At 36.0% G+C, this 27,765-nt stretch overlaps 1 protein-coding gene across 3 annotated transcripts in view; it reads left to right on the top strand.

Annotated features, from left to right (window-relative positions):
* LRBA (LPS responsive beige-like anchor protein) overlaps positions 1-27,765 on the top strand; it is a 410,805-nt gene that overhangs the window by 288,549 nt on the left and 94,491 nt on the right. For all 3 annotated transcript variants that reach the window (XM_017820154.1, XM_017820156.1, XM_017820155.1), the window contains exons 44-46: positions 9,943-10,083; positions 11,255-11,374; positions 23,328-23,480. In XM_017820154.1, the coding sequence (XP_017675643.1) occupies positions 9,943-10,083; positions 11,255-11,374; positions 23,328-23,480 (414 nt within the window). The remainder of the gene's footprint in view (positions 1-9,942; positions 10,084-11,254; positions 11,375-23,327; positions 23,481-27,765) is intronic.

The raw sequence follows: 27,765 nt of genomic DNA on the forward strand, positions 1-27,765 counted from the left end.
CCATATGTGTTTCTGCAAAGGGATAAATAGACCTAAACATTTGGCATAAGCATGTTGGGAGAAATTTTTAGGAGGAGGGAAGCATTCAAGCAGGGAAGCAATACTCTGAGCAGAACCTTTCATGCGATGGTTCCATTTAGGAAACCACGCAAGAGCAAAATCTAGGTGGGAGAATGAAGACCCTTTCTTCCTGATCTGTTCTTTTTGAATATAAGGAGAGAGATCTGAAAAGAGGTGGTGGGAAGGGAATTGTAAAGACCCCTTCTAAAGAAGGCTTTGCAAGATTATGAAGTTCTCCTGTTCACATCTCGTGACAGTGCTATAATTTTAGGACTATTATCGACTTTCTTTGTATAGACCGGATAATCTGTTTTGTAGTTAGAAACAGTAAAAACTAAAGTGTTGGGTAGTCTGTTATATTCCCATGAAAGGTTTTGACTTAATAACGTTTTTTTCCCCCATTTCTAAATGGGGAAAAGTGATTTCGTGAGACTCTCAAATGCCAGCAACACCCGGACAGATTTCCATCATGGATGAATGATAAAATTGGTCAGTGATTCTTTCTGACATCTGAGTTGATCTGTTGTATCAATTCCGTCAGCACATTTGCTAAAACTGGGAGACAAAGCTGCAAACGACCCCATAGGTCTGTGGCTGATCTGCCCCAGCCGTCTGGCTCCTCGGTCCCAATCCCATGTTTGCAGCACCATGGTCAGGGACCCACTCAGAGCAAACCTCGTCTCCGCCAGGACGTGGGGTTCAGCACCACGGACAAGGGCCGTCCGAGAGAATTTCGGGCAGAAAAGCAAGAACTCAGCCACGAGGAAGACTAATTTATTTAAATTAAGTGATTATTGGATTGTCAAGCCCGACTTAGACGTGGTCCTTAGAGACATTAACTGTTTGGATTTTGGTATCAATTTCTTGTTTCACTTTTAAAGACAGATTTTTGAGCTGGTTTGTTGGTTTAAGCTTCATGCAGCGTTTGTATCTGGGCCTTTTTCATAATAAACATGTGATTTCCATGCATTTTGCAATAAACACATGCTTTCCATAGCAGCCTGTTCCTCCACAACTCCTGTGGGGACCTGCTGAGGCTGAAGCTTGACCCAGGTGTGTCTCTGAGATAATTTGTCAAAACATGCTTTCTGAAATTCTACTCTTAGTGTAGATAGAATTTTTTAAAATATTCTGATAATTTAGATTGCTCTTTGACACTGTTATAACCATCCTTTTTCTCCCCTCATCTTTAGTTGGTTATTCTCTGTGTCACACCACCTCCTCTAGAGAACATACAGGTGGATGATAGAGTGCATCTTGTTGCCATTCTTACTTTCTCTTCCCTGTTCTCTTATTTTCCCACCAGAGGCTTATTTTTTAAAGTCATAAGAAGAATATTATTTGCACTTCAGATGCATGTATCACTTTCTAGAATCACTTAATTATCTTCAAGCAATCTATTTATTTATTTATTTATTTAGATATTAGGGCAAAAGGCAAGTTTACAGGATCAAAAAGAGTAATTTTGGTAATAAGCCTAATAATCATAATCTTCCCCTGCCTGAAGGAGGGGTTTTGTTTTGAATGCAGAAATACTCAAAGACAAGAAAAACCACAGCTCAAAATTAACCATGGATGTTCAAAATTATATCCTAAATTCGTATCTGATGTTATTGTCCATCCTGCTCTTGTGTCAATTTTAGGTGCTCTGAACATATGTCATCCTCTAATTGGAAATGAACTGAGGGAGGTTCATGACCTTTTAAATGATCACAAGAAACCATGGGGCACATGTCTGGTCATAAAATCTACTAGCAATCAAAATAAAGTAATTTCACACACATGACTTGAACCATAGACATTTTAAATATGTATTTTCTGTCTTCCTAATGTAAAGTGATTGTTATTCTCTTGATACAGTCTCTCTTCCATTTTGTATTCATACATTTGAACTCTAGCAGATTATGAACTCAGATTTCTGAACAAGCATTATGGTGGCTAAGTTGAAAGTTGCACTCATATGGGAAATGAATATGAGATTTATCTCACCTAACTGGTGCTGTCTAAAACCGAGTTGGTCAAACTCCTAGCAGCAGGAAGCCTCTTGGGGTCAAAAAGTAATCTGGGTTTAAAAGTAGTGCTCAGCAAATGAGATCACGGTAAAATAGTGATACTCTTTTTTTTTAAGAAGAAGTTTGTGGTGGTTCTCAGGATGTGGACTTACTTTGATGGACACATCATATGATCCTTTTAAAACTCAAATATCAACAGACAAAAATGTGGATCAACTGAAGGAATTGGTAGAAAAGGGTTACTAAGAGAAGATGATAGGATCCTAAAAGCTCGAGATGAATAGTTTAACAAGATTAATTAAATAATTTACATATCATATCCAGCCAATCACTTGAAATTGCCTCAGAATCAGAAAGACAAGGTTGGCTTCCAAAATGGGGTGGTCACTGACATTCCAAAGGTCTGTTCTGTACTTTATACTGTTCAGCATGTATGGTAATCTGAAAAAGATGAGAAGGGAGCTGATAAAACTTTCTGAAAATACCAGTCTGTTGATGGTATTGAAGGTGATGGCTGACTAATCAGGAGACCTCATGAAACAGGGAATACGATGATGGATGAATTCACCTTAGGAGCAAAGCAGTGCATGTCTGAAACAAGATACATTGATGGGCTCTTAGCTGACTTTATATTCAGGATTGATATAATCTGATTGTAATAGTTTTATGAAACAGTACAGATTATGGTAAAAAACTTCTTATACCTCCCCAAGTACATATTTCTAGCCTGCTGCCACTCTTTTTGTCGGGCTTGGTGCTTACACATGGTACAGAATAATGTATATTTTGTGTGCCCTGACAGGAATCTGCAGAAAATGCGAATTTGTGTCAGCTTTTAGAATGAAGTCCTGTACTGCTAGTACAAATCAGCAGTTTGTTTTTAGTTTTTATACTTTTAGTTCTGGTTGTCTGGTATAGGTCTGGTGTTAGGTATAAAGGCTGTTGTTTTCTGTGTCCTGAATAATGTGTTGGCAAAGGAGCATGGTCTGTGAAAGGAAGGCAGAAGAGAGAATGTTTTCGTCTCCTGCTATGACTCAAGTGCAAGTGGCTTCTTACTAAATCCTCAAAATCCATAGAAGGATTTTTTGTTTGTTTTTTTTTTTTAAGTAAGTGAATAACAATGCAGAGGTTGCTTTCTCTTGACAGACTGTGTCATGAACAGTATATGCCAATGGTTGCTTTTGGCTGGCAGGGTTATTTTCTAAGGCAGGCAGCTACTTAGAGGCCATACCCTCCTCACTGCCTGGAAGCAGCTTGATTTTTCCTCATAATTCCCAGGGACACACAACTTCCTTTCTCCCTGACCTTTTGGAAGTGTACAACACATAACAACTCTCTTCAGTTTGGCTTCCCAGTAGTGTTAAGGTGAAGTAATACCTCAGATATACAGTCTGTGACACATTTGGTTGTGCTGAACAATTTATTAAACCTTAGTGTGCTTAATTAGCTTGCAAGTTTGCAGTTCAGCAGTGCATTGTTTTGCAATCTGCTGCAGATGGTTGTAATAGCATTTGATACTATTGTTAGTAATTTGAAGGCATGGAGATTTTTCCTTGAAATTCAAATTCCTCCAAGATTTTAGGTGACCTGAGGTATATTCTGTCACTAATATATCGCTAAATATTACTTAATAGTTTTTCTTCCATTTTTTATGCTTAACATTGGTTTATGATCAATTTTTTTAACTATGGACTTTGGGAATCTTCTGTGTTTTGCACTGTTAAATACTATTTATACTGACATGTCCAGACATTCTAGTTATTAGATCATCTTTAGGTCAGTTTTTCCTGATGGTTCCTGCTGTCTCAAAGGAATATGCATGCTCTTAAAAAAATCTGAAATACAAGCCATGTATACTAATAGTTTTAATTTGCATGCACATGACTATTTTCTGCTTTTATTCCAGCCCCTTATTGAATACTCAGTTTCCTGAGAATAGAAATTGGGGTTTTAAAAATTGTTTTAGAACTTAATGTGATCTGATAAATTTCTTGGCATGATTTCTGGTAAACAGGGATTTTTTTCAAAGAAAGCTTGTAAGCATGTTTCTGTAAAAAAGCTCAGTGGTTTTTAGTATGTATAGATTGTATTAACCTTATTTTTGAAAGCGTTGAGATAAGAGGATTACAGGGTTTAATCTCATATGCAGTGTATCAGGAAATATCTAGGGATCATACATTCGATAAAAATGCTGATCACAGTCAGCTGGTTATACTTGTCGCTTCGTTAACAGAGCTGCTGGGAAACAGTTGTCTGCTCCCTAAGATGTGCAAGCAAATATTAAATGAGGTGGCTGCTAGCTGTTTGTCCGTGTTTCCTCACTGGTGTAAATAAAAAGGTATATGTAAGCAAAGAAATCATTTGCATGTAGGAGTTAACTGCAGGTTTGCTGTACTGGAGTGCTCTTGGTGGGCTTTTATTGTCTCATGTGCACAGCCCATGTATGTGGGAAGATGCTGAGTCATTTAATATGAGATGTAAAAGAGGAGCTACTCCAGAAGCTCAATGTCTTACATCTATGAACAGCCAGTATCAGGAGCCTAGTGAGAAAAGAGGGCATGTAAAGCACCATCCTTGCCTTCAGATAACCTCCTACGTTTGGCAACCAGGAGTTTAACTCCTTTGTGGACCACAGAAATAATTTAGACAGTCATGTTTAGTGGCCACTGATAGACTGGTGGTCTGGTTGTGTTTGGTTTGGTTTTTTTTTTTAACCTATTTATATTTGCTCTGCATTGCTCCCTGAAGCAATTAATCCATTACTTGAGAAGGAATCTAATTATATGAGAAGGTATAATTGTCTTTGCTTTGTAACTAGGGCAATTATGGGTTTTGTTTGTTTGTTCTCTGTGGACCAAATGAAGACCTGCTTGCTTGCCACTCTTACTTATACTTGAAAATTTTTTTAGTTTCAGGTGGACATAGAAAGAACAGGAAGTATTCTTCAGAACTTGTTTTACATTATTGTCCCATTTCTTTTCCTTGTCCCTACAAATTTTCAAGTGTCACAATTATTTGAAATACCTATATTCAGAATAATGGATTAGAATTACAACTACAGTCATAATATCCTGCTAGTTCTAAAGGCAAGCTGCAGAGAAATTTTAAGGGTGGAAGAAATGCCTTAAAATGGAAGACCTGAAGAACTCCATGTCTTACATTTATTAAAAGGTGGAATTACAGTCTATAAGTATCTTTATATTCAGAAAATATTGGGTAAATAAAGACTCTGTGATATGTCAGAGAGAAGTATAACAAGATTTCTTTGATAACACACCAGTAAATTCATAACCAAAATGAAATGTATATTTTTTCAAATGAGGATCAGAATTATCAGTAGAAAAAGCTTCCAGGAAAAGTAGCAGATTGTCCACGTACTCAAGAGTCAGATGCCTTTCTGGGAAGCAGGTTGGCCAAATACAGCTCATGCTGTGATCAAGTGTAAGTAGTTGGGCTCAAAATCATGTAATGGAAGGCATTTCACAGTTTGTCATACAAACACAGGGCGAGATGAGATGACCTAATGGTCCCCCTGGTCCTTTAAGCCCAATGAAATATATGAAAAATATCAGTGTTGAAAACCAGATAGTCATCTTGAAAATAAGATGCATGGAAAACAAACATCATACTTGGCAAGGATGCTACCAAACATAATTCAGTGATACAGACAATTTTATTCACAGGAATACAAGTACCTGGTTGGATGTGGATAAGAAAACATTATAAGAAGTCACAAGGAAAAGTGTTTTTTCTTCTTTTTTTTTTTTCCGCCATGGTGGAGACGTTTTGAAATACAGATTTCATATAATAATATTCTAATTATTTTTTTAAATCTTTCTGCTTGCACTGGTTAACATAGACCTTGTTTCTGGAACTGTCTAATTTTTAGAACTCACAGGCCCTTGCACAAATCTGATTTCCAGTAGTTGATTGTCAAGATTTCCTCTTCACCAAAAGAGGCAAAAGTTAACAAGTGAAGATGAAAGTATGGTGTCTTGACTACTTACTGTTTGCAGTAATTAAATGCAGTTTAACTACCATAGTACATAGTATATATTCTCTTTCATGGATTTTGAATATTAATGAGTTAAAAACTCTTCCCAGTATTATACTGTGTAGGAAACACTAAAAGTGGCAAGATTTGTTTCAATAACAGAAACATATGTAAAAGCCAATAACAAAAGGCAGCACGGGTAAGAACAGTGTGTGTCTGTTATTTGGAGTAACACTATTTAAAATATGAAACCACATTAGATAGGAATAAAAAGCACCTCTTTTTCTTCTTAAATGTGGCTGTAAATAGTCGTACTGTAATTCTTCCTTTACAAGAATTCAATCTGTTTATTTTAGTTCATTAGCAATTTTCCAAAATATAACTCATGTGTTCCTGAACATGAGTGGCAGAACCCAGGAGACTTTCTGCCCTGTGTAGGGGAGCAGTGAACATTCTGCTTTCTTCTGTTGGGTGCAAATGGGCCTCCTCTGAAAATAAAGGCAAGATGGGTCACTGTTCCAATGTCTGGCACAGAGTAAGACTAAGAACTAACAAATATAACTGTACACCATAGTGTCTGGACATATTTGACAGCAGTAGATGATAAGAGTGTGTTTTCTCAGTTATTTTTCAGCAAACCATTTTTCTTTGTTATATCTCAAAGAAAGCAAGCTTGGTCCAAATACTGAGATTTACTATGTTCAGTTCTTGGTAAAAATATGTGGTTATTTATTTTGAGGTTTTCCTATATTTGAGAGCCCTCAAAAATTAGTATCAAGTGAGTTTGGTGGTTTTGTTGTTGGTTTTTTGTTTGATTGGTTTTTTGTTTTGGTTTTTCTTTAAGAATAGCTTGTAACTTTCGTATTTGTAGCACATGTAACAACAACCACTTTGGGTCAAAAAGCAGGTAATCGTGCCTCTGGAAAAGTGAAAACAGAAGCTACTCTACATTAATTCTCTCTCCAGTTTGGACCCTGTTTTTGAATGAACACTGACTTGAAAACCATACACATCATCATTCATTTTTTTCAATACCATTTGAATACTTAGCAGCCATAAGTGATTTCTCTCTTCATTTTTACTCCCATAATCTCATCCATTGTTTTTGCCTATTGGAATTTTTCTGCCTCTACTTTCCATTTTTCCCTCTCTCTCTAAATAAACATTTTTTATTGTTGCACTAATATCTAATTTTCCTCTGGGAAAAGAGGTGCTGCAAATAAAGTATGCTCTGAAATTTCAGAGTATGAAAGCTTTTCAGCTCATTCTTCCTCAGAGGTCTGTAGCCATAGGGGAATTGTGTTGCGTAGGGTAAATTTCTGGTCTCACAGCTACATCAAGCATAGCTTAGCTTGGCATTACTCTTCTTCCCTTGGCATTTACCCACAGGGGAGAGAGTACAGTATGTAATCATGATTCCCTGTTAATTTTGAAATATGAAATAATGGCAGAATTTCAGTTAATTGGGTTTTTTTTGCTAACTTAAATGTCAGAGAATATTTGAATATTCCTTGTACGTGCTTTATTCTGTAGTTAACTGTTCACAGTGCAGTGTAACACACCAGAATCACCTCATCCTTAGAAGCAGTTGTCAGAAAAATATGGGCCTGCCTGGTAGAATGTATTAGCCCAATACATTGTCTCCATTTTATTATGAAGCTGCTGGGGAAGCTGTGATATACAGCACTGTCATTACAGATCTATTGTTAGAAGGGTTCTACAGTCTTCTGTGCGCTGCCATTAATTTATAGCAGTAAACAATATGTAGCCCTCCAACTGCAGCAAAGCAGAATCTTTTAATGAGGTGGATGTTATTACCACAATAAATCAGTGCATTCGTGTAATGTATAATTCAATGTGTGTATTCCCACTGTAACTTCTCTGAGTAAGCTGATAGTGTATCATTGTCAGTGCACAGCTCCACAGTTCTTCTTTTTTTTTTTTTTCCCCTAAGCTTTTTTCATTTGGAGACTTTTTTTATTTGCTTGCAAATAAATGTGACATGTCTTGATAGTTGTCCTGTTGCAGGCTTCAGAAACCAACTGTAACAATAACAGCTAAAATCAATACTGTGGATTCTGGCTATATAGATCTCTGCATGATACCTTTTTATTTTTTTGAAAAGAGAATGAAATCAATTCTAATTGGATTTAGCTTTATATTCAAGGAATGTAATTCTATAACTATTGATTTGGGCTATACTCATTTGGAGAGTAATAACAATAGAGGCAGATAAAGAGAATACGTAAAATGTTACAGAACCATACAACACAACACTGTTTCTATTTTTAATTTATATAATTTGTCTACCAATGACCTTCTTTCTTCTTTTTTCCCCTCAAGCATAGCTGAGTCTTTAGGGAAAATCAGTACAGATGTAGATTCCAAAATGGTTCTTGCAACAAAGAGACTTCTTGGAGTCAGTTTCATACTTCCCTGGAATAAATTTGCTAAATCAGATAAAAATCCTTTTATACAAGAGCAACTTCTTTTAAAGGGTTATATTTCAAATTAGTGAACTGCAAAAATTGTAATTAACCTAAGATGTTTTCTTTATCCTACTGCAATGTGAAAGCTGCTCTAAGTAAAAAAATGTAAGATTAGATCTTAGGTCATTCAAAGATCTAATCTGTCCTAGAAGAGAAAATACTTCGAAGCTTTTATGCCAAATTTCACATGAATGGCAGAGAAGCAGTTATTTGAATAAATAATCATCTGAATAGCAGACATAGTTTTTTGCTTGAACTATGCTTGAATTAAAGACTAATTACTGATACTTTTGTTCAAGGACTTCTCTTTTAAAGTTTTTCCTTACCTTGTAGTGTATTTTTAAGTATATTTATTCTTGAAGAAGAGGAAGAAGGAAATTTTTTTTCATGTTTATTCTTTGGTTATACTCGAATGCATCCACTGTCGATACAGATGAACATAATTTACATTAATAACATACAGACAGTGTGCTCAATATGTATATGAGTTTGTATTGCATATATATTTTGCATGTATATCCAGAGATATTTTAGATCTCTTACAGCAGTTTACATGTGGAATTGCTAAATTCACTTTTGAGTTTCTCAGTGATTTGTGTGACACATCCTCATTTTTTTTTTTCAAATCATGTATGTAAAAGTCCGTTGAAGAAATACACAGCTTTAGGTAACAAAATATTATATTTCTTACTTTTAAATAAAACCCTGGGTGTTTATCTTCTAGGTAAGCACTGAACAAAGAATAACAGCATTGATGAAAGTATGATATTTTTAGTCATACATATGTTGGTTCTTTTGTCTCAATGTTTTTATATAGAAATTCTGGTCTTTGTTTGTTTCAAAGTTTAAAATTTTATGAATTAAGTAAACTTGTTTTAAGATTATGAATAGAAGCACAGAAACAAGAGTAGTAGCGTCAAAATTCCAAGTCCACTGTTAATATTCTCCCACCCTATCAGTCACTACTTTTTTCTCCAAAAAACACTCAGAGATGTTTCTCATTGTTGCTTACTTTTTTGTTTGACAGTGTATTCAGCATGCACAATATCCACAGGCACACAAGTTAACATCAGTTTGTCCAACACGTACCCCCGATATGGTTTTTACTCATGGACTTGAGTCAGCAGTAAATAAAAGTGAAGCCTATATTAACACAGAAGAGACATTTTTCCACCCAGCCATGTGCGTGTGCATGGAATTCTCATTCCAAAATGCACGGATCTCTTCAGGCGCTTACAGAAACCAACGTCTGCTTTTGCAAAGCACCAAACCCAGACTTCTCCGTGCATGCCAGTGATTCTGCTCAAAAAGAGCAAGGGGAGTGTGGTGTGATAATAATCACATTAATTTTAGTTACTCAATGCATTTATTTTTACAAATCTTGCAGCCTATTGGAGCTTTGAACCCGAAGAGAGCAGCGTTCTTTGCTGAGAGATACGAATCGTGGGAAGATGATCAGGTTCCAAAATTCCACTATGGCACACATTACTCAACAGCAAGTTTTGCACTCACATGGCTATTAAGGATCGTAAGTATATATTTTAGAAATGCTTTTCCTTCTAATGATAATGAAAGCAACAGATGTTTAGGAATGAGTAAACTGAAACTCAGTGGCATAGGAGAGTACTGAAATTTTCTAGTAATTGTAATCAGTAGTGTAGAGGAAATGTATTCTAAATTTCAAGCAGAGAGTTTTAATTTTTGTGGTAGAGCCTTTTCAAATCAGAAAAGCTTTTTCTTCTTAAAAATTGCTTTTTAATATACATTCTTCTACTTCTTTAAACATGGTTAGCTTTCCTTCTTTGCATGTTTTCTGACTGGACCAAGTACCAAACATTTGTGGTTCTTAATTAATGTATTTAATTTTCACCTCCTAATGAGCGTGAGTTTGTTTCTGATGATCATGAAATCCCATGATGTAAGCAATTAATTTGCAAAAATCTGCTGCAATTTGTATGGAAGTAACTTTTAAGATGCTACATATTGATAATATTGGTTAAACAATGCATTTTTCTATAAAATTGAAAGGCGATTTATCTCCTAGGAAGTAATTTCTTTGGGAAAGCATTAGCAGCACATCATTAATTAAAGCTTGTTAGAATGTACAAGCATACATAAATCCTTGAAGTAATTTATAGAGCTTAGCTAATTTCAAGCAATTATCCACTAATATGTGCTTAAGTGTTCTTTAACTAAGAGGAGGCTTTTAAATCTTCCAAACATTTTCCTAAATCATAAATTATATATTAAACAATACCAATCCTCAAGCTGTCAGTATTGAATGCTACCCTTTACATTAAGAGATCACCTTGAACAAAGTAAAATGTGTTATTTTTGCTACATGCTAGTTTTAAAAATATGTAATATATCAGAGTTTTTTCATGTTGAGAGCAATTTCTGTCACAACTGACTGTAGCTTCTACTCCAGCCTGTATTTTCTTTAGGTTTTATTTGCTTTTCTTTATCTGAGTATATGTGCATGGAGTAGCAATAAAAGCATTTATTAAGTAAGCATCAGTTTGTACTTCTCATTTTTGGATAATAGAATTAACTCTTTGCTATTAATCTGCGTCTGCGAGAAAAATAACATCGTTAACAACCATACCCCACAAGAATAATAAATCCTTTTTTTTTTTTTACCCTGAAATTTCTAAAGAAATACATTGTTGTTTTTAATTAATCTTTTTATATATATTTAGGAACCCTTCACAACACTTTTCCTAAATCTACAAGGTGGGAAGTTTGATCATGCAGACAGAACTTTTTCATCTATTTCAAGGGCGTGGCGCAATAGTCAGCGTGACACTTCTGACATCAAGGTAAAAAATTTCCTGAATGGTGCTAACATCTTTTTACTGCTCCTGCCTTTATTGTAGCTGTGAATGTAGGACCACAGGTTATGAAAGGGGGTGGAAGAAGACTGGGAGCTATCCTACCTCTTGGGAAAAGATTCAAGCGAGATGACATGTGGTTTTACTTTTGCTAGAATATTTCAGTGTATTCTTTTGTAAAACTATAGCAAACATTTTGAGCCCTGAGACTGAAACAAGGCAAAATTGGCCTTTGTTCTACAGATATGCTTCACTGACTTTTTGTTCCTCAGCACAAGTTTTAAGCCTTTGTAAAGTCAGTAGAACTGGTATAGATTTTTAACTACTGAGTATCATTAAATACCCCGTTCGTGCTTCTGCATAATGAGGTAAGAATGTTTCAGTTCATATTATTTTATGTAATTTTGGCACCAAGCATCCAACCTTATTTTTGGGCAAATTCTGCAGTGGCCTGTTTTCTTGTTTGACTGTGGCAAACAGGAGGAGGAGGCTGTGCAGAAGGGGCTAAAACTAGTTTTATGATGAGGAATAAGTAGATGGGAGGTAAGGAGCTGAGAGGGAGATCTGGGAGCAGTCTCCAGAAAGACTGTATACTGGGTAGAGGAACAAAGGGCTACAGTAAGTGGGAACAGAAGATAAATTAATCTGGTAATTAGTTGTTGTATAGAAAGAGACCTAGAATTAAGTGGATCAAGAAGCTAAGGCAGGAGAACATAGAAGTTCCAAGGGCAGAGATTTGGATAGCTGGCCACTGAAGGAAGGAATGAGGTAAACAAATGAGTCTGGGATGTGAGGAAAAGTTTGAACTGGGAAGAGGAACAAAAGAGACAAAGATGCTGGCAGCAGTGGGGAAGCTTTGTGGACCTCAAATCCAAGAAGAAGGATTAATATCAGAGTTGATTTTTTTTAATGGAAGGAAGGATGGAAAAGTGTAGTGTGAAGGAAGTCAGAGGCTAGCTCAAGGATGTCATGCAATAGCAAGAGACCTAAGTAACACAAGATCATTCTGTAAGTGTATTCATAATGAGGAGACAATTTAGGAATGGGTTGATCTGCAAATTAATGGAATGCAAAAATTGCCAAGTGATAGTGTTGAAAAGGTGGTGTCTTCCTGGCATCTGTGAGTCCCACCAATAGAATCAAAGTCAATCAGTGACTAGTGGAATTAATACTACTTACAAAAAGATATAATGTCTGTACAAAATTGGGAAAGAACAGTTTAGAAAATACAAACACGTTAGATTTTTTCAAATTGTCTGGGTTTATGGCCTTCATTTCCTTGTAACCTACAAGACTGGCAAATGAAATTTCACAGTGCATTTTTGGGATTTTATTGAGAAACGGAGGAGGAGAAAAGGTATCAATGGTGGACAAATCAAGTATTTAGTTTTTAAAAAGGAAGAAAAAGGGAGCTAAGAAATTATGAGGTGAGCTTAGCTACAATTCACAGAAAAATACTTACAGAAATAATCAGACTATGTTTAAATGCCAGGAAGATAGCTGGGAGACAAGCAAATGAAACACATGTTTATCAGGGAGAGATTATGTCAAACCAATCACAGTTTCTGATGAGAAAAGGTAACAGACCTTATGAACAGAGAAGAAGCAGATGATGATCTTGGTTTTTTACATTGTCTTATGAGTGAACTGGGATTACTCTGTCTAAAAGAATCCACTGTGTTTGGAGAATAGTTACCAGCAGTTCATTATTAAAATTGAAAGATATACTGAATGGAATTCTTCTTGATAATAACAGGTTAGGCCTCAATTCTCATTGATATTAGATTGGAAGGTACTGGAAGTGTAGTGGAATTGGGAGCACTTCTTGCAGAAGGGAAAAATGATTTGAGAAAAGTGTTAGGTGAAGTTTATTAGGGAAAGGTGAGAATTGTAATTTTCATGCAGGTTGTCATACAGTTATAACACAAGGAACAATCTGCTGTGAAAAGGAAAAAAAAATTGTGGGTTTTAGTACATCACTAGTGCATGTGAATTAACAATATTGTGGTATAACAAAAAGCGAGTAACCTTTCATGGAAGATGCATCAACTGGACATAATGTAACTTTCAAAATGTATGACATAAATCTTCAGCTTTGCCCAGCTTTGATGGGGTCCTAGCTGGAATATTATATCCATAATTGTGGGCTAGTTGGACAGAATCCACACTGGAACACTGATAAAAATGCAAGGTCTTGAAAATAAAATGCAATGAAAGATTAAGTAGCTACACTTATTTTCCTCTAAAGCAGAGAATGTTGAGGAGGAACTTCTGTCCTCCTATTACATAGGGACTGCTGTAAGAAAAAAAGCAAAAATCTCTTCTGCCCTTGCTGGATAGAACAGGAATTAATGGACTTAAACATCAGGGAGATTTTGATTAGATGTCAAAGTAACCTTTCTAACAGAAAAATAAAACCAATGAATTCTTCCCTGGCAATTAGTGTAGGGAGTTTTTTTCAGAAATGGTTTGGTATCTTTTGGAAATGATACATGTACAGGCTGGTACTGCCTTTAGACTCATCCCTACTGTTATGGATGATCTCTTGAAGTTGCTTGCAGTTTTCTGAGGCTGTGAGTTGATATGAATGCCATTACACTGCTGTGAAGCATCTGAATGAGTATTAAGATTGGCTAGAGGAGTCTGTTTGAGCAACCAGGAAGGGAGATAAGATTTCCATAGGACATGTTTAAAGAATCTGAAAGGAAAATGTTTGAAAATGCATAGAACCATCTTCATTGGAAATACCCCTGTCCCTAGTATTCCACTACAGCTGTGAAAAACAAGTCTTCTGAGACCTGAGGCTCTGTCCTGCAAGTGTTTGTGAAATACATGGCTAAAGTGTCCCATGTGCCTCTAGAAATTTTCTACGTGCAGAATTGCAACATTTTAGCTTGCTAGTGCTTGAATTTGTTTAGTTGACACACACATCAAAGAGTGTGAATAAAGTGGAGCACATAATTTTGCTCCTTTAGTTAGTGGCGAGTAGGGGACACAAAGGAAAAAAAGCATTTATTCCTCTTCCAGCTGAAAAAAATCGTGACATTTAGAACCACTGAGCTGATGAAATGATTTCTCCTTGCTTCTCAAGTGAAGAGAATGAATCAGTTATTGATGCTTGCTGTCCTAAGATTATTGTTAAACTTAGTTGGATGCTTTGTATATGACAAGGAGGACTAACATGAGCTAGCTTTGGAAGCAACTCTTGTTGGCTGGTACCACTAAAACAGAGAAAGCTAAAGCATATGTGTGGTCACAACCGATCTGTATCAATATCCTGTGAAAGCCTTGGATCCATGATCAAAGCAGGAAACTAATGCTGCACTGTAGTATAACCTTTGGTTGAACTTTTCAAATTTTGATTTCAAGAGGTGATATGTTGCATAAAATTTAATTTCCTAGTTTCTCCCATCCATTTATTTGAGCAATGAAAATTAAAATTCCTTTGGAAGTTTCCTAGTGTCTCACTACCACTCTGGCTTTGTTATTTTCTAATTAGCTCAGGACCGTTGCCTTTAAATGATTAGCCATGTGTTTTTAAGTTAAATCTTCTGCACTGAAGAGTATTGAATATTTTTCAATTCTGTGAGAGTACCACCTAGTGCTTTTAATATACTATACAGGCATGATCATTAACTCAGTTGCTTCTTAATTTACGATGTTAGTGCAAACGGTCCTGGTTAGTTTGTTTAATACCACAGAAAAGCAAACATGGATAGCCTGGCAGTATATTTGCATGTACTTGGTCAGAAGGAGTTGTTCCTTCTGGTTTGGTAGCTGACACGTTGCAATAAATTTATTTGTCATTATATTTGCAACAGCATAATTGTTATCCATGTTGCACTTAGCAGGTATTTTCTCTTTTTCAAGTGTAGTACTTTGACAATTGTTTGTTTGTTTGTTTTTGTACCAAGTATATAGATTTCAAGATCATCTAAAATTCTCTTGCTAACCTCCAAATAGCTGTGTTGCCTTCTTAGTGTCATCTGTAATTTTACTTCTGCACCTTCTGTGCCAGGCCATTAATGAGATTATTGACTGGTATTAAGAGCAGGGTAGACTCCATTACCATGTCCTCCCAGTTTGACAGTGAACTATTGATAACTTCTCTTGGAATATGGATTTCCAGCTTGGGTACTCCCACATTATTGTAACCTAATCTCATCTCCATTTCTCTGCTTTGCTTATAAGAGTGTCATGGGAGACAGAGACAGTCTCAGAGGGCTTTCTCAAAAGTGAAGCACCACCTTAACACTTTTCCTTTCACCATCCACTCCTGAAATTTTCTTTTGAAAAGAAAATTAGATTGGTTTAATGTGATTGATTTTTGGACTATTTTTAACCAAGTCACAATCACTAGTATAGAGTTATATACCATTCTTCATGCCTTTTCCTCTACTGCTTTATGTTTGGTTCTTTTTCATGTGCTTATGGCTTGGGTTTCATTTTGGTTAATTTAGTTAGTTTTGTTCAAAAGGAGATCCTAGAAGACCATAAGCTTACAGAAGACATTAGTAAGCTCCAGTTACACTGTTCCAGATTGTTCCATCATAAAATGGGTATTAATTTATGAAAATCAGTTGTGTGATATGACACACATCAGCGACAGCTATTTTAAAGCTGTTGTGATGGTACTGAATATCTGAATTCGTATCTCATACAGGTGTGTTTGGCAAGTTATGATCCTCATCAGCTTAATTTTAGGTACAGAAATGCTGTTTTGGCAAGTTAACTATGTTGTAAAACTCACTAGCATCACATAATTTTAGACAACTTTTCTTTAATAATAAGACTTTTCTTTAAGTCAAGCTTCTTGTTTAAAGTCTCTTTGAATTTTAATGGTATTAAGCAATGTCTGCTATAATGTTTAGATTGTCTTGGGCTCCTAGGAGTGTACTAGTGTTGTAAAGTGGGCACCTGGTCTATATAAACACTGGTGGGATTGGGGAATATTGGTTTTGGCCAAGATTCTTCAGGAGTGTCCTTGGAGGGGACAGCTTGAGAAGCAGAAGGATGCTAAAAAGGCATCCTGAGATTAGGAACTAAATTATAACTGAAATGATAATCACACGTTTAAACCATTGTCTCAAACCACAGACTGTAATAAACAGAGAGCTCTGAAAGTAGGCTCTGACTTGGAGGTTTTCATCCATTTTCTAATTCTTTGCCTCTGAATCATCTCTAGGCTAATGGCTAGAGATGATCCTGGACAAAAATGTGTTTGATACAATCAGCTTATGGAGACTGAGAGTGCCAGCCTTGAACTAGACTTACCCTGTGCTAAACCAAGGACTCTGCTGGCCGTGGGGTGTTCTCAAAATCTATTTGAAGCTATAGTGCTGTTATGTGCTGTTCTTCAGGTTTTATTAATTGTTCTTAAAAGGAATAAAAAAAACATTGGCTACAAGTACAATAATTAACAAGATTTGTTGAGTTTTTGGTACCGTGATAACTCATGCTCATTGAAACAGGCTGCCTAACATAAGCATGCTTAAGACAGCCTGGAACCTGGGAAGCTTTTCTACATATTCTTTGCTTTGTTTTATACTTTTCCTTCTGATAGATGAGAGTTTCAAAAGTTGCAAGGAACAAAATTGCTGCCAAACTGGCAACGTGACCTTTGTATAGGAGGAATTTCGTGTCGTAGGAGTCACAAAGTTAGAGATGTCCAAGAGCAATGAGCAGCAAAATTCAGAAGCAGGTACCTAGAAATTCAGATTTTTAACCATAAACATTATATCTGGTGTAGTAAAACTTCTAACATATTAAGGATGCAGATCTTTGCTTTTTGTAAAAGATGTGTTTTTCTCTAAAATTGTGTTAAGATCCATACCAGGAAAATGCTTCTCTGAGTTTAATAAGGAAAAATAAATACTCTAAATTCAGTCAGATCTGTGTATGATAATCTGTGGGAATTGCAGTAGTTAAAAATAGGGACATCTGGGTGTCCTGATCAGGAAGTTCCATCTAATATCCATGGTCTACTTCTTTTATATCCAGTCATAATTGTATTGAAAATGAAGCAAATACTTTTAATATCTGCTCCAAACTACTTCTGTAGCTGTTTAAATAATAAATTTTGAGGAATTTACGGACAAATTTGCTGGAGTCCGAAGGAGAATGACTATAGGTATAGAAAATAAGACCACTGATATAAAGTTGTCAGTTTTAGATTGCTTACTTCAGAGAAAAGAGGAACAAGGACAGAAACATGAAGTGCTTTGGCTCTGACAGTTGTAATGCTTTTACTGGGCTGGGAATTTTGGCTGGCAGGCACAGTGCACTGCATTTTGTGGAATCATGGAACAGCCCAGGCTGAAGGGATCCTGAAAGATCATCTGGTCCAACTTTTTTTTGTGGGAAAGGAAGCCTAGATGAGATTATCTTGCACCTTGACCAAGCCCATCTTGAAAACCTCCAGTGATGGAGACTCTAGGGTTGTTGTTCAGTGAACAATCATTCTCACTGAAAAGAATTTCTGTCTTGTGTTGAGATGAATTCTGCTATATCCTTCCTGTTCAGTGTGCCAGCACGCCAGAATTGGTGCTGTCCATCCTTACTGCAGGGGGAGAACAGTGCTCAGTCCGAAGGTGGTGTTGGGAATGGATCTCACTGTCCCTGAGGAAAAAGCTGCTCCTCCACAAAGGGGCAGCTGCTGCCTGTCACTCCTGTTCGGTCTGAATAGGACAAGCAATGGGTTCCAGCTGCAGGAACAGCAGTCTAGATGTTAGGAATACCTGGTGGTGGGAACAGATGAACCCAAGGGATTCCAAGGATCCCCATCACTGAAAGTTTTAAAAGAACGAGGCAAAGAAACATCTGCCTTGAATTCATCTGTCAAGAATACCTGTTTATAATTGTCTGTGAATGGAGAGGTGGACAAAGTGACCTTTCAAGATTTTGTCTAGACCTTTTTATGATTCAATCATAAATCCTTTTCACCCCCAGTTAATTTAAAAAAAAAATGGAAGAAAGGAATGTAGTTATATATACAACTTTTTTCCTCTTTCTCTGTAAAATTAACCTCAACTACATATTACCTACTGTAAATATGTGGTAAGTAAATACCATTGCATACTTTTGCATATGTTCTTGGTAAAAGGTAAAATAATTTTGTGTCTGTGTATATATATATATATATATATCTATAACAGAATTTAAAGTGCCTTAAGGATGCATTTTTAATGCAATTAAGTATAGAGTTAATAAAATCTATTTATTGATCAATTATGAATCAACTGTTAATTGTGGTTATCATATATTTCATTATTCTACTAGATAAATACCTGGACTTTTTTCTTTGCTTGATTGTAAATTACAGAGGATTTCAATATTTTTCTTAAACTTGGAAATATTTGAAATGTAGTTGCTTAGAACTTAACCAGAGTGGTTAAACATTGAAAAAATTAACTTCTTCATTAATTAAATTTAGAATTTTAATGGAAACCTGCTGAAGTATTTTTCTTGCAAGTTAGCAGAATTGCAGGCAATGTCTTGAGACAATTTCTTAGTTGACAATTTCTTGGTGAGAAATAACACACATATAGCAGATGGGAGGAAACTCCTGGGTTTATACTTTCCCACAGTCATGAAAATGATTTCATTGGCGTGTGATGAAAAAATGAAATTTGAGTTAATTTATTAAATTCCTATATATTTTTGAATGCCATCTAAGTCCCCTAAAAGAGGAAATAAAGTGGCAATATGAATGAAACCTCAGACTTCTAATATGCATTTTTATTATTCTGTTTGACAGGTTCTACATAGGCTTAAAATTGCTTAATGCGTTTGTGAAATAATTTAGTTTGAAAATTTGGTATCTTATGAATGTTTTAATATGATTAGGGATGTGTCATTTTTTCTAGACACCTATGCAGATCATGTAACTGCTTCAAAATGCATAATTGATTTTCTAAACAAAAGAATAACATTTCATTGCATTAAAGAAACAAAGTATCTCATATAGAGATACCTGGTGGCATAAGTGGAAATAAATTACCAATGTTAAACTGACATTCTGTTGATATTATGTGTTTGCAGAAAAATCTTTTTAGTGACGTTTCCTTAGGAATCATTGTTTCCATGTGTTACAGGGCAACTTTTGTTAGAGAAATATTGTACTGTAATTACTTGCAGAATTTTATAAACATTTTAGTAAGAATCTTGATATGGCAAATTTTTTAATATTTAAAAAAAAAAACGATATACCACTTATAAATACTGTGTGTTAGATTGATGTTGATGTTTACTGTGAGCTCCTTGACCAGTTGTAATAAAAAACATGGCAGAAGGACTTATCATAAGCATGTCTGTCTGCACCTTGTAGAACTGGTGAATTCCAACAGAGAAATTTTAGAAAGTAATTTTCAAACACAATTGTACTAAAGCAAGAGCTTCAAGAAATCACAAAGATGTTTTGGTTTTCTGCAAAATCATATAAGTAAAAGAAATGTGGGGCAATTTTACCATTTTGGTACATATGCTGAGCGTGTGAAATTTCAGAAGGGACTCAGTAGGGTTAGAAAAAGTATGAAGGCAACTAAAATTTTTAGTTGGAAGGGAAGACTTCCAGTGGGAACAAATCTAAAATGACTAGAATCCTTTTGCTTGCAAAAAGAGACCACTGAGGAAGAATGTGATAATGTTGGTCTGTAGTATCCAGAAGGACATATAAAAGAGCAAATAAGGAACTAACATTTACTGTGTTTCACAGTATGGGTGCTAGAACCATCCATTGAAACTGTGAGGAAGCAGTTTTAGAATAGCCAAAGGAAAACCTGTGTAGACAAAACTGCAGCGTGGAACCCATGATTAATGAGTTAAAAGTGAGAAGCACAGATTAGTTCAAAACCATTTAACAGTAAGAAGCTGACAGAATATCCATGGTGGAAAGACTTTATCTGCCCTGTGTTAGTCCAGTCCTTGTCACTGTTCTGGGGGAGATATTAAATGATCCTTCAGTCTGGCCCCTCATGTCTGGTTCTGCATTTTCATGTGATGTTTGTGTGAAAACACTCATAACTCCTTCCTCCATCCACTAAAAACAAGCAAAAAGTGTGTTCGTTAATTTTTTTAACATTTTGGTGTGTCCAAAAAGTTCCATCATTAGTGGAGTTACACATGAGTCAGCATCTGCTGTTTTAGTGTCAGTCTGTGCATGTGATTTGAAGATTTTAAGAAAAAAGAAGACCCCACAAACAGAATTGAGAAGGACTGTTAAGGACTGCAGTTACCAAATACATGAAAAATATTTGTAAGCTTGACAAAAATTAGTATTTTGTTAACAGGTTTATTTGCTGGTTTTAGGAAAAACTGTTTAACTAATGGTTTCATTTTCTCTGGTATAAAGCCATAGAAAATAGGCACTAAATACTACCCATTTCCAATGGCCCGATGTATAAGTTTGCACTCTATTTTTCCCAGGGATAAATGCTAGCACATGGTCAAGAGAAGGAAATCACATAATAAAGAAGTTCCTTTTGTATAAATGTGTCATTATGGTGACAGTGAAAAACTTTCTGAAAGCTCATTTCTGGAGTAATGAAAAGTTTTATGAAAAGTTTCTAATAGTCGAACTAGTAGAAGTTACTGATAATTTTGAAGTTTCCAGACAGCATATTGTTTCTGTGTAATCTAATGAAAACAATGTGTTCTAGAAAGCCAAATGTTTTCTGATCTTGAAAGAAACTAATGAATAGCTGTACAGATATATAGATTTAAAGAAGAAATAAAAGCATCAGTAACATATGTAATGAGCTTATGTTTTAAGTATTCAGAATCATGGTATGGTTTCATATTTGTGGTGCATGCTGCTGTCAAATTAAGAGTCTTGTGTCTCTGCTTTTTCTTTTTTGGTTTCTGTCTGTGATAATAAAAACTATAGCAACTTCAGTGTTGCTTTCTTTTTTACAAATGTTTATCCTCGCTACATTCTTGTTCTTTCACTTATACAATTAAATAGTTTCAAATCTCCTTTTTTATCAAGTACTTGTCAAGCATTTGGTACAGAAGCATGTTTTTACCCTGCCTAGTTAATTTAAGGTGACTGTAAACAAAAAGATGTACAATTCAAAGCCAAGGGGTGTTTCACACAAGGATGGAGGTGATAATAGCTTAATTCCTGCTTGATCTTTCCTGTCTTTGCCCTGGCAACTTCGGATTGACCTTGTCCGCAATCTGATGACCTCCCTATTGCACTCAGCCATTTGGAAAGCTGCTCATGCCATAGCTGGCCCTGAGGGGCTATCTGGGAGACCACTGATCCACTGACCCATGTCAGGACTGGGTTTCAGGTCTGATCTACTGAGCTTCTGGCATAGCTACATCCTACACCCACTGTAGACAAAGCCAGCGGAGTAGTCTGATGGTTTTTTCTACTCCTAAAGTGTCATGCAGTTTGCACTTGCTGTATGGAAAACCAATTTTACACCACTCATTTGCTATGAAATACACTTCCTGAAGCAATTACATGTATTGATCCTTTCTTTACAAAGGGAGTAAATTCTCTAATTTAGTGGCTCAATTTTTCTAAATCCATCAAATTGCCAGCTTTATTGGGTGTATTGAAGTCTCAACATGAAGTTCCACAAAAAAAACCCCTACCTTTAAAAGGTATTTAGGGCAGAAATATATATGTTATGTCTTAATCAGATTTTTCTATGAAGTGTTATGCCAAGACTTTGCAGACATTTTTATAAAAGTGTGTAAATAAGGTTCTAATCACATTACCTTAGGTATGTTTATGTGTTACTGAGTGTGTATTTTTCAAAATGCATGTCAGCTTAGGAAGTTGCGTGTCTGTTTGCAAAACAAGGAAATAATCCATTTATCCAGGAGAAAATCCTTGTGGGTTTGAGCCTAATTTTTCTTAGCATGTTGTGTTCCATTCTTCGCTAGGATGTATCGTTCTTCTGCTTAATAAAATTTTTGTTTAGCCATTACTATTACTTTGTTTTTCTGAGAAGACTTGGAAAGTACAATTCCTATGCTGTGTGTGCTTACATTTTTTCCTCAACCGTGTTTGGCATGGCTGTGCCTGCAGAGGTGCCAGAGCAGGCCAGCCAGGGAGGTGTCAATGCTGTGTTCCAGTACTGGCCTGCAGAGCACACTTGTTTAGAGCAGTGATGATCCTGACAAGGCATTTAGTGCAGACCTCGTAACCATGTGAGATTCCTTCCTTCTCTCCTCGTGTGTGTGAAATTACGTGTGATTCTCCCCTGCAATTTATAGACTGGGCACATAATTGAGTTAATGACCTTTCCGTGAATGAAAAATATAGACCTGATTCAGCTTTGGGTTTGTTTTTTTTTTTGTGGAACATGTGGCATAACTCCGGGGATTTTAGAATTTACAAAAAAAATTATTTCTGGGCGTTGAACAATCTTAGATAATAGCCTAAACATTAAGTTCTTAGACCCTTTATGTTAGAGAGAATAAGAATATAACTGGGTTTTACACCTTTGTAATTAATATCTGTGGTGCTAGTTTCACCCAAACTGTAGACTGCTATTTGTGCATTAGCACTTTAAAATGTGGATTGTATTAAAATGTGAAAGAAGCAGTTTTCTACGACTTCTTAACATCATTGGTTGTCTGTAGCATTCCACTAAATATTGCTTGTTCCACGTGATGTTCATAAGTTTCTCTGTGTATAATACGCAGTCACAAACAGTATTCTGACATTTTTGTCCTGTAGCCTGTTGTGTCTTAGTTCTTTGTCATGCTAAAAGCACGCTAAGGATTTATCATATCTACAGGTGTAAATTTTAGAAAGTACAAAAGCAGGGATTTCTCCCTTCTAGGGCAGGAGTGGGATGTCTGTGGGAGAATTTTGTGTATTCTCTTTACCTAATGCCATTCCAGTAATTATTTTTTTTAACATGACACAGTGCATCCTCTTGACAGAATTTATAACATGGCATTGTTTTTCATTTATCTCCAGGAATTGATTCCTGAATTTTATTACCTGCCAGAGATATTTGTCAACAGCAACAATTACAACCTGGGAGTGATGGATGATGGAACAGTTGTGTCTGATGTTGAACTTCCACCATGGGCCAAAACCCCAGAAGAATTTGTTCGCATAAACAGACTGGTAAGATGGTTGTCTTCTGTAGTCAAGTAACTTTTGTTTTGCAAGATTCTTCTAAAATAATTTGGGTCTTTGCTTGCAATACATATATTTATAATTTATATAGGACTATGTCTGAAATTATCTGAAGAAATAGATTTACAAGTTTAAGAAGAAAAAAGGCACAAAGCATGGCTCATTCTTTAGAATTGCTCAAAAAAGTTTGAGTGTGCAGATCTTACTCTATTTGTGTGTCAGCTCTTGTGGCTCTAAAGAGCTAATAAAATCATCACTTTACAGAAGACTTGAAAAAGCTTGTTTAATCATAAAAATATTTGTCATTCCAATTACTTGAATGTAATTTTAGAGTTTCTTAATTTTAGTGTCCATTTAACTCCAAAGATCCGTGAACACCTCAGGAAAGAAGATTGTATTTTAAGTCTTCTGTCACCTCTTCCATTTCTTCCATTAAACTGATATTTTTCAGAGCCTTTTTTTCAAGAAAATAAAGCCAAATTCTCCTTTGCCTGCTTCATTCTCCAAACCTCTCTAACTATTCTTTTCCCTGCTTTGGAAAAATCCGATTGTTATCACTGCCTGCCTTCAATGTGCCCTCTGGGCAGTGTAATGGATTACAGCATAACCCTTGCACTGTCATTGTTGGTTTTTGAGAACGTTCTCAAAAGCTGTGGTAGGCCCTTCTCAAAATGAAAGAATTCTGCATGGATGGCATTCTAAAATAAATAAGAGAAGCTTTTCTTAACAAATCTTGAAAAATTAGGCTGTAGTTTTCATGTGGTAGTCGGCTAACTGGAAATACTGAATTATGGCATGGAAGTTTTCAAAAGCCTTCCAGATGCCAGGCCTATCAGGATAACATCCTGACACTCCTATGGTTGAAAATAGGAATTGAAAACGTTCTTATGTTGGTGGAACATCAGAACTCATATCCATAACTTTGCAGAACCTTCACATCAGAAGAAATCTGTGATTTAGAAGTTATCAGAATGCTTTACACTGCACTTTTACTGGTGACATGATTTTCAGAAATGCTGTGTGGCCTAGGTTTCTGCAGGTAGTTGTAAGTGCACCATAATAATCACAAAGTATGTAGTGTGAATTTAGTTTCTATATGAATTCCTTCATGTAGAAAGAAGCATGTGCAAATTTTATTTAAATCAGCTATGAAATACACTAGCATTTAGTAGGACTACTTGGCAAACTATATTGAAACACAGCTTTTGATCTTCCAGTTGTGGTGATAGGTAATAGGTAAGGGGAGTAGCCTGACACCTCTTTGAGTTTGGCCTGCGCTGGGGATTCGGGATAACCTGAGAAATGACAAGTTGTGTTCTTAAGCAGACTTGTCAAAGACAGATGGTGGCCTTGATCTCTCACAATTGTGGTATTTTAGCTTTTACATAAAATATAGTTTTTATTCTATTAATTACAGATTTGGCTTTCCACACTGTGAAGTTATTCTCCATGTCCCACTTCTTCCTTTCCTAAGGTTTTAGCTCTTAATTTTCTTTTCCTCATTTCTAGCCTTGAGCCAAGTTTTCCTCACCCTCACTTCTCTGTATGCTGGGACCTACCATTCCCTCATTCTTCCTCCATTTCCCAAGTCTCTGCCTCCTTTCTTGAAGCTTTCTTTGATATCCCTCACTTTTGCTGTGTTCTCAGGGTGTACTTTTACAGGAGCATGCAGTTTTCAAGTATTAATTGGATAGAACAGATTTTTTTTTTTAAAGGCTTAAGCTAATTACAAAAGTAAGAAATAATTTATCAAGTGATGGTATATTAAAGCGTGCCAGACATCATCTGTTTTGGTAACACTGTAGGTCCCTGATACTGTTTTGATAATTCAGATACCAAGTTTTGGTCAGTCTGGTAGCATTAAATTTAAACTCTGTGCCAGTGAATTACTTTAACTGCTTCTGTGAGATGTAGTTGAACTTATTGTGGTGGTAGTGGTGCTGTTAGTGCTGGTGTGGATGATGCTCTCTGTAATCTGCCATTTTTGCAGCGGAATAAAACTGAGAAAATTACATGCAAGTATTAAATTGCTTTTTCTTGTTAATACTTAGTGGATTGGTTACCATCAGCATCAAATCCACATTGTTTAAGTAGAATAGGTGTGTTTAGGAAGAATTCTTAAAGCTCAGAGCCTCAGGAATACTATCAAGAAAAGCTTGCAGCAATGTGGCATGGGCTGATTCATTCAGTTAATATTTCCTCACTGCTTCCTGGTTCAGACAAAATAGCGATTATAGTATTTTAAGTGCTCGTTTTGCAAGCTATCACGCACAGATATTTTTTCCCTTTTGCATTTCAGTTTACCTCTTTAAGTCCACAGATCTTACACAACGATTGGAGCTCATGAAATGCATACTACTTTGATCTGTGACCTTTTTGTGGTGCTAATCGGGTTCCTGATATCATTATACCTTGCTCATTAATCATATTTCCTGCAGCCCGTCAGCCAGCCAGACAGCCCGAGCCCCTGTTCACAGCCTTGTGTTGGCAGGTTTCTGCTTTTCCAGATTATTACAGTGTGATACTTTGGCTTCTCATAACCAGACCCACATCAAGCTGTGTGCTACAATTAAAGTCAGATGGTCCTCAGGTTGAACAGGGATATAGTGCTGCAGCTGTCTGTCTTTCTGGAACGGAGCAGCACGGGGAACAGATGATATGTAGGACAGTGCATAATAACAGCTTGTACAGTACTGGGTCAATAGCAGGGGTTCAGAACATTAATTGACAGGCTGATAGCTGATTTAAAAGTGATTTCCAACCTATTTTTAATTCTATAAAGTATGTATTTTAATTGAAATAGGTCGTTGCATGTCCGCTGTGTTTGCTCTGAGAGAAAAAGCAGAATGGTGTGTAATTAAAACTGGATTTTGATTGATGGAATGTCATGATGAGCTAAATGATACCATCAGGATGTCATTCTGAGCAATACAAAGAACTCCAAAATGCAGCTATTGCTTTTGTATATAGTTGGTGCTTTGTATTAGACTGTGATAGTACCATGTTTTATAATAGCACGAATCAATGGGGGGGTAGGATATTCTTCTCTGAGACAGTCAATAGTTTGATGGAAAAGTGACTGTGTTTTTAACATTCTGAAAACTTACATACCTCTAAGCTCTGTATTTAGTGTCATAGGATAACTGCTAAGGCATCTGAAAGCAGTTTTCCATTTACACAGGTGCAGCTGACAATAACTGTACTGTTGTATAAATCCATCATTTTATAAATGTGTGTGTAATAAGAATTATAGTATCAGCTTAATAACAGTCAAAAATTCACAGACTCTTAAACAAGATAAAACTATAATTCCTCCCCCCAAACAAAACAGAAAAATCTCAAATGCAACATATTGTTGCATCCTTACTTTATTAATTCCAAGTTGTGATATCTTTAGGCCATTAGTATGTGAGCAAAGCGGATTTGTTTCTCCCATGCTTATCAGAGTCCTGTAGAAAAAAGGAATGGGAAGTAAACTGGGAAGGGGAGAATATAAAGAGATAGATGTGCAGATGTGGTTTGGATACAGAAGTCTTAAACAAAAACTGTGGCAATAGTTGTCACACATGGAAGTAGATATACCTTTTAAAACATAGATTCTTCTGGCGTCTTTTCTTGGCTTCACAGTCTTAGTTATGTAAGATGCTGTCCTTCAGAATAATTTTCTGTTTTAGAAATTTAATTTCATGTGTTGGAGCTAGGGATAATTACCCCATTAAAGCTGATAGAAATTTTAAATGCTCTTCATATCATGCATGACAAAAAGACCAGGTGCAACCCAAGGAAAAGTCCCATGCTTCCCACTGGTAGTTAGGAATAGCAAAAAATCCCAATAAGACAGTTCTATTCTAAATGGTAAAGTGATCTATTTTGTCTTGTCATTGAAGCTTGGATGTCTGAATTGGTAAGAATTAATTTAAAGCTATTAATCAACAGATAATAACTAAATTTCACACAGATTTGATGAGGCTCAGCTTTTTGAGAATTAGATTGCTTCAATGATAATAAAGTTGTTGAGGTCTGTCAAGACAGCTTTCCACAATATATCTCAATTTAAGTATTTTAGTGCTTTATTGCAGAGTTAGTCCTTTCATTATTAGGGGTTTATCCATTTCATTCAGTGCTGGGGAAAATGCAAGACAAATTAGAAAAGTGATGAGATTACTGTGCTGGATTGAAAGTTTTGAAATCCAATTTTCAAATAATTGAAAATGTAGTGATTGGAAGCTAGGATGCTTTCTGAAACAAATGAAATGCTTAAATACATAAAGGT

The sequence above is a fragment of the Lepidothrix coronata genome, unplaced genomic scaffold (genome assembly GCF_001604755.1).
Source record: "Lepidothrix coronata isolate B3197 unplaced genomic scaffold, Lepidothrix_coronata-1.0 Scaffold79, whole genome shotgun sequence".
Lineage (NCBI taxonomy): Eukaryota > Metazoa > Chordata > Aves > Passeriformes > Pipridae > Lepidothrix > Lepidothrix coronata.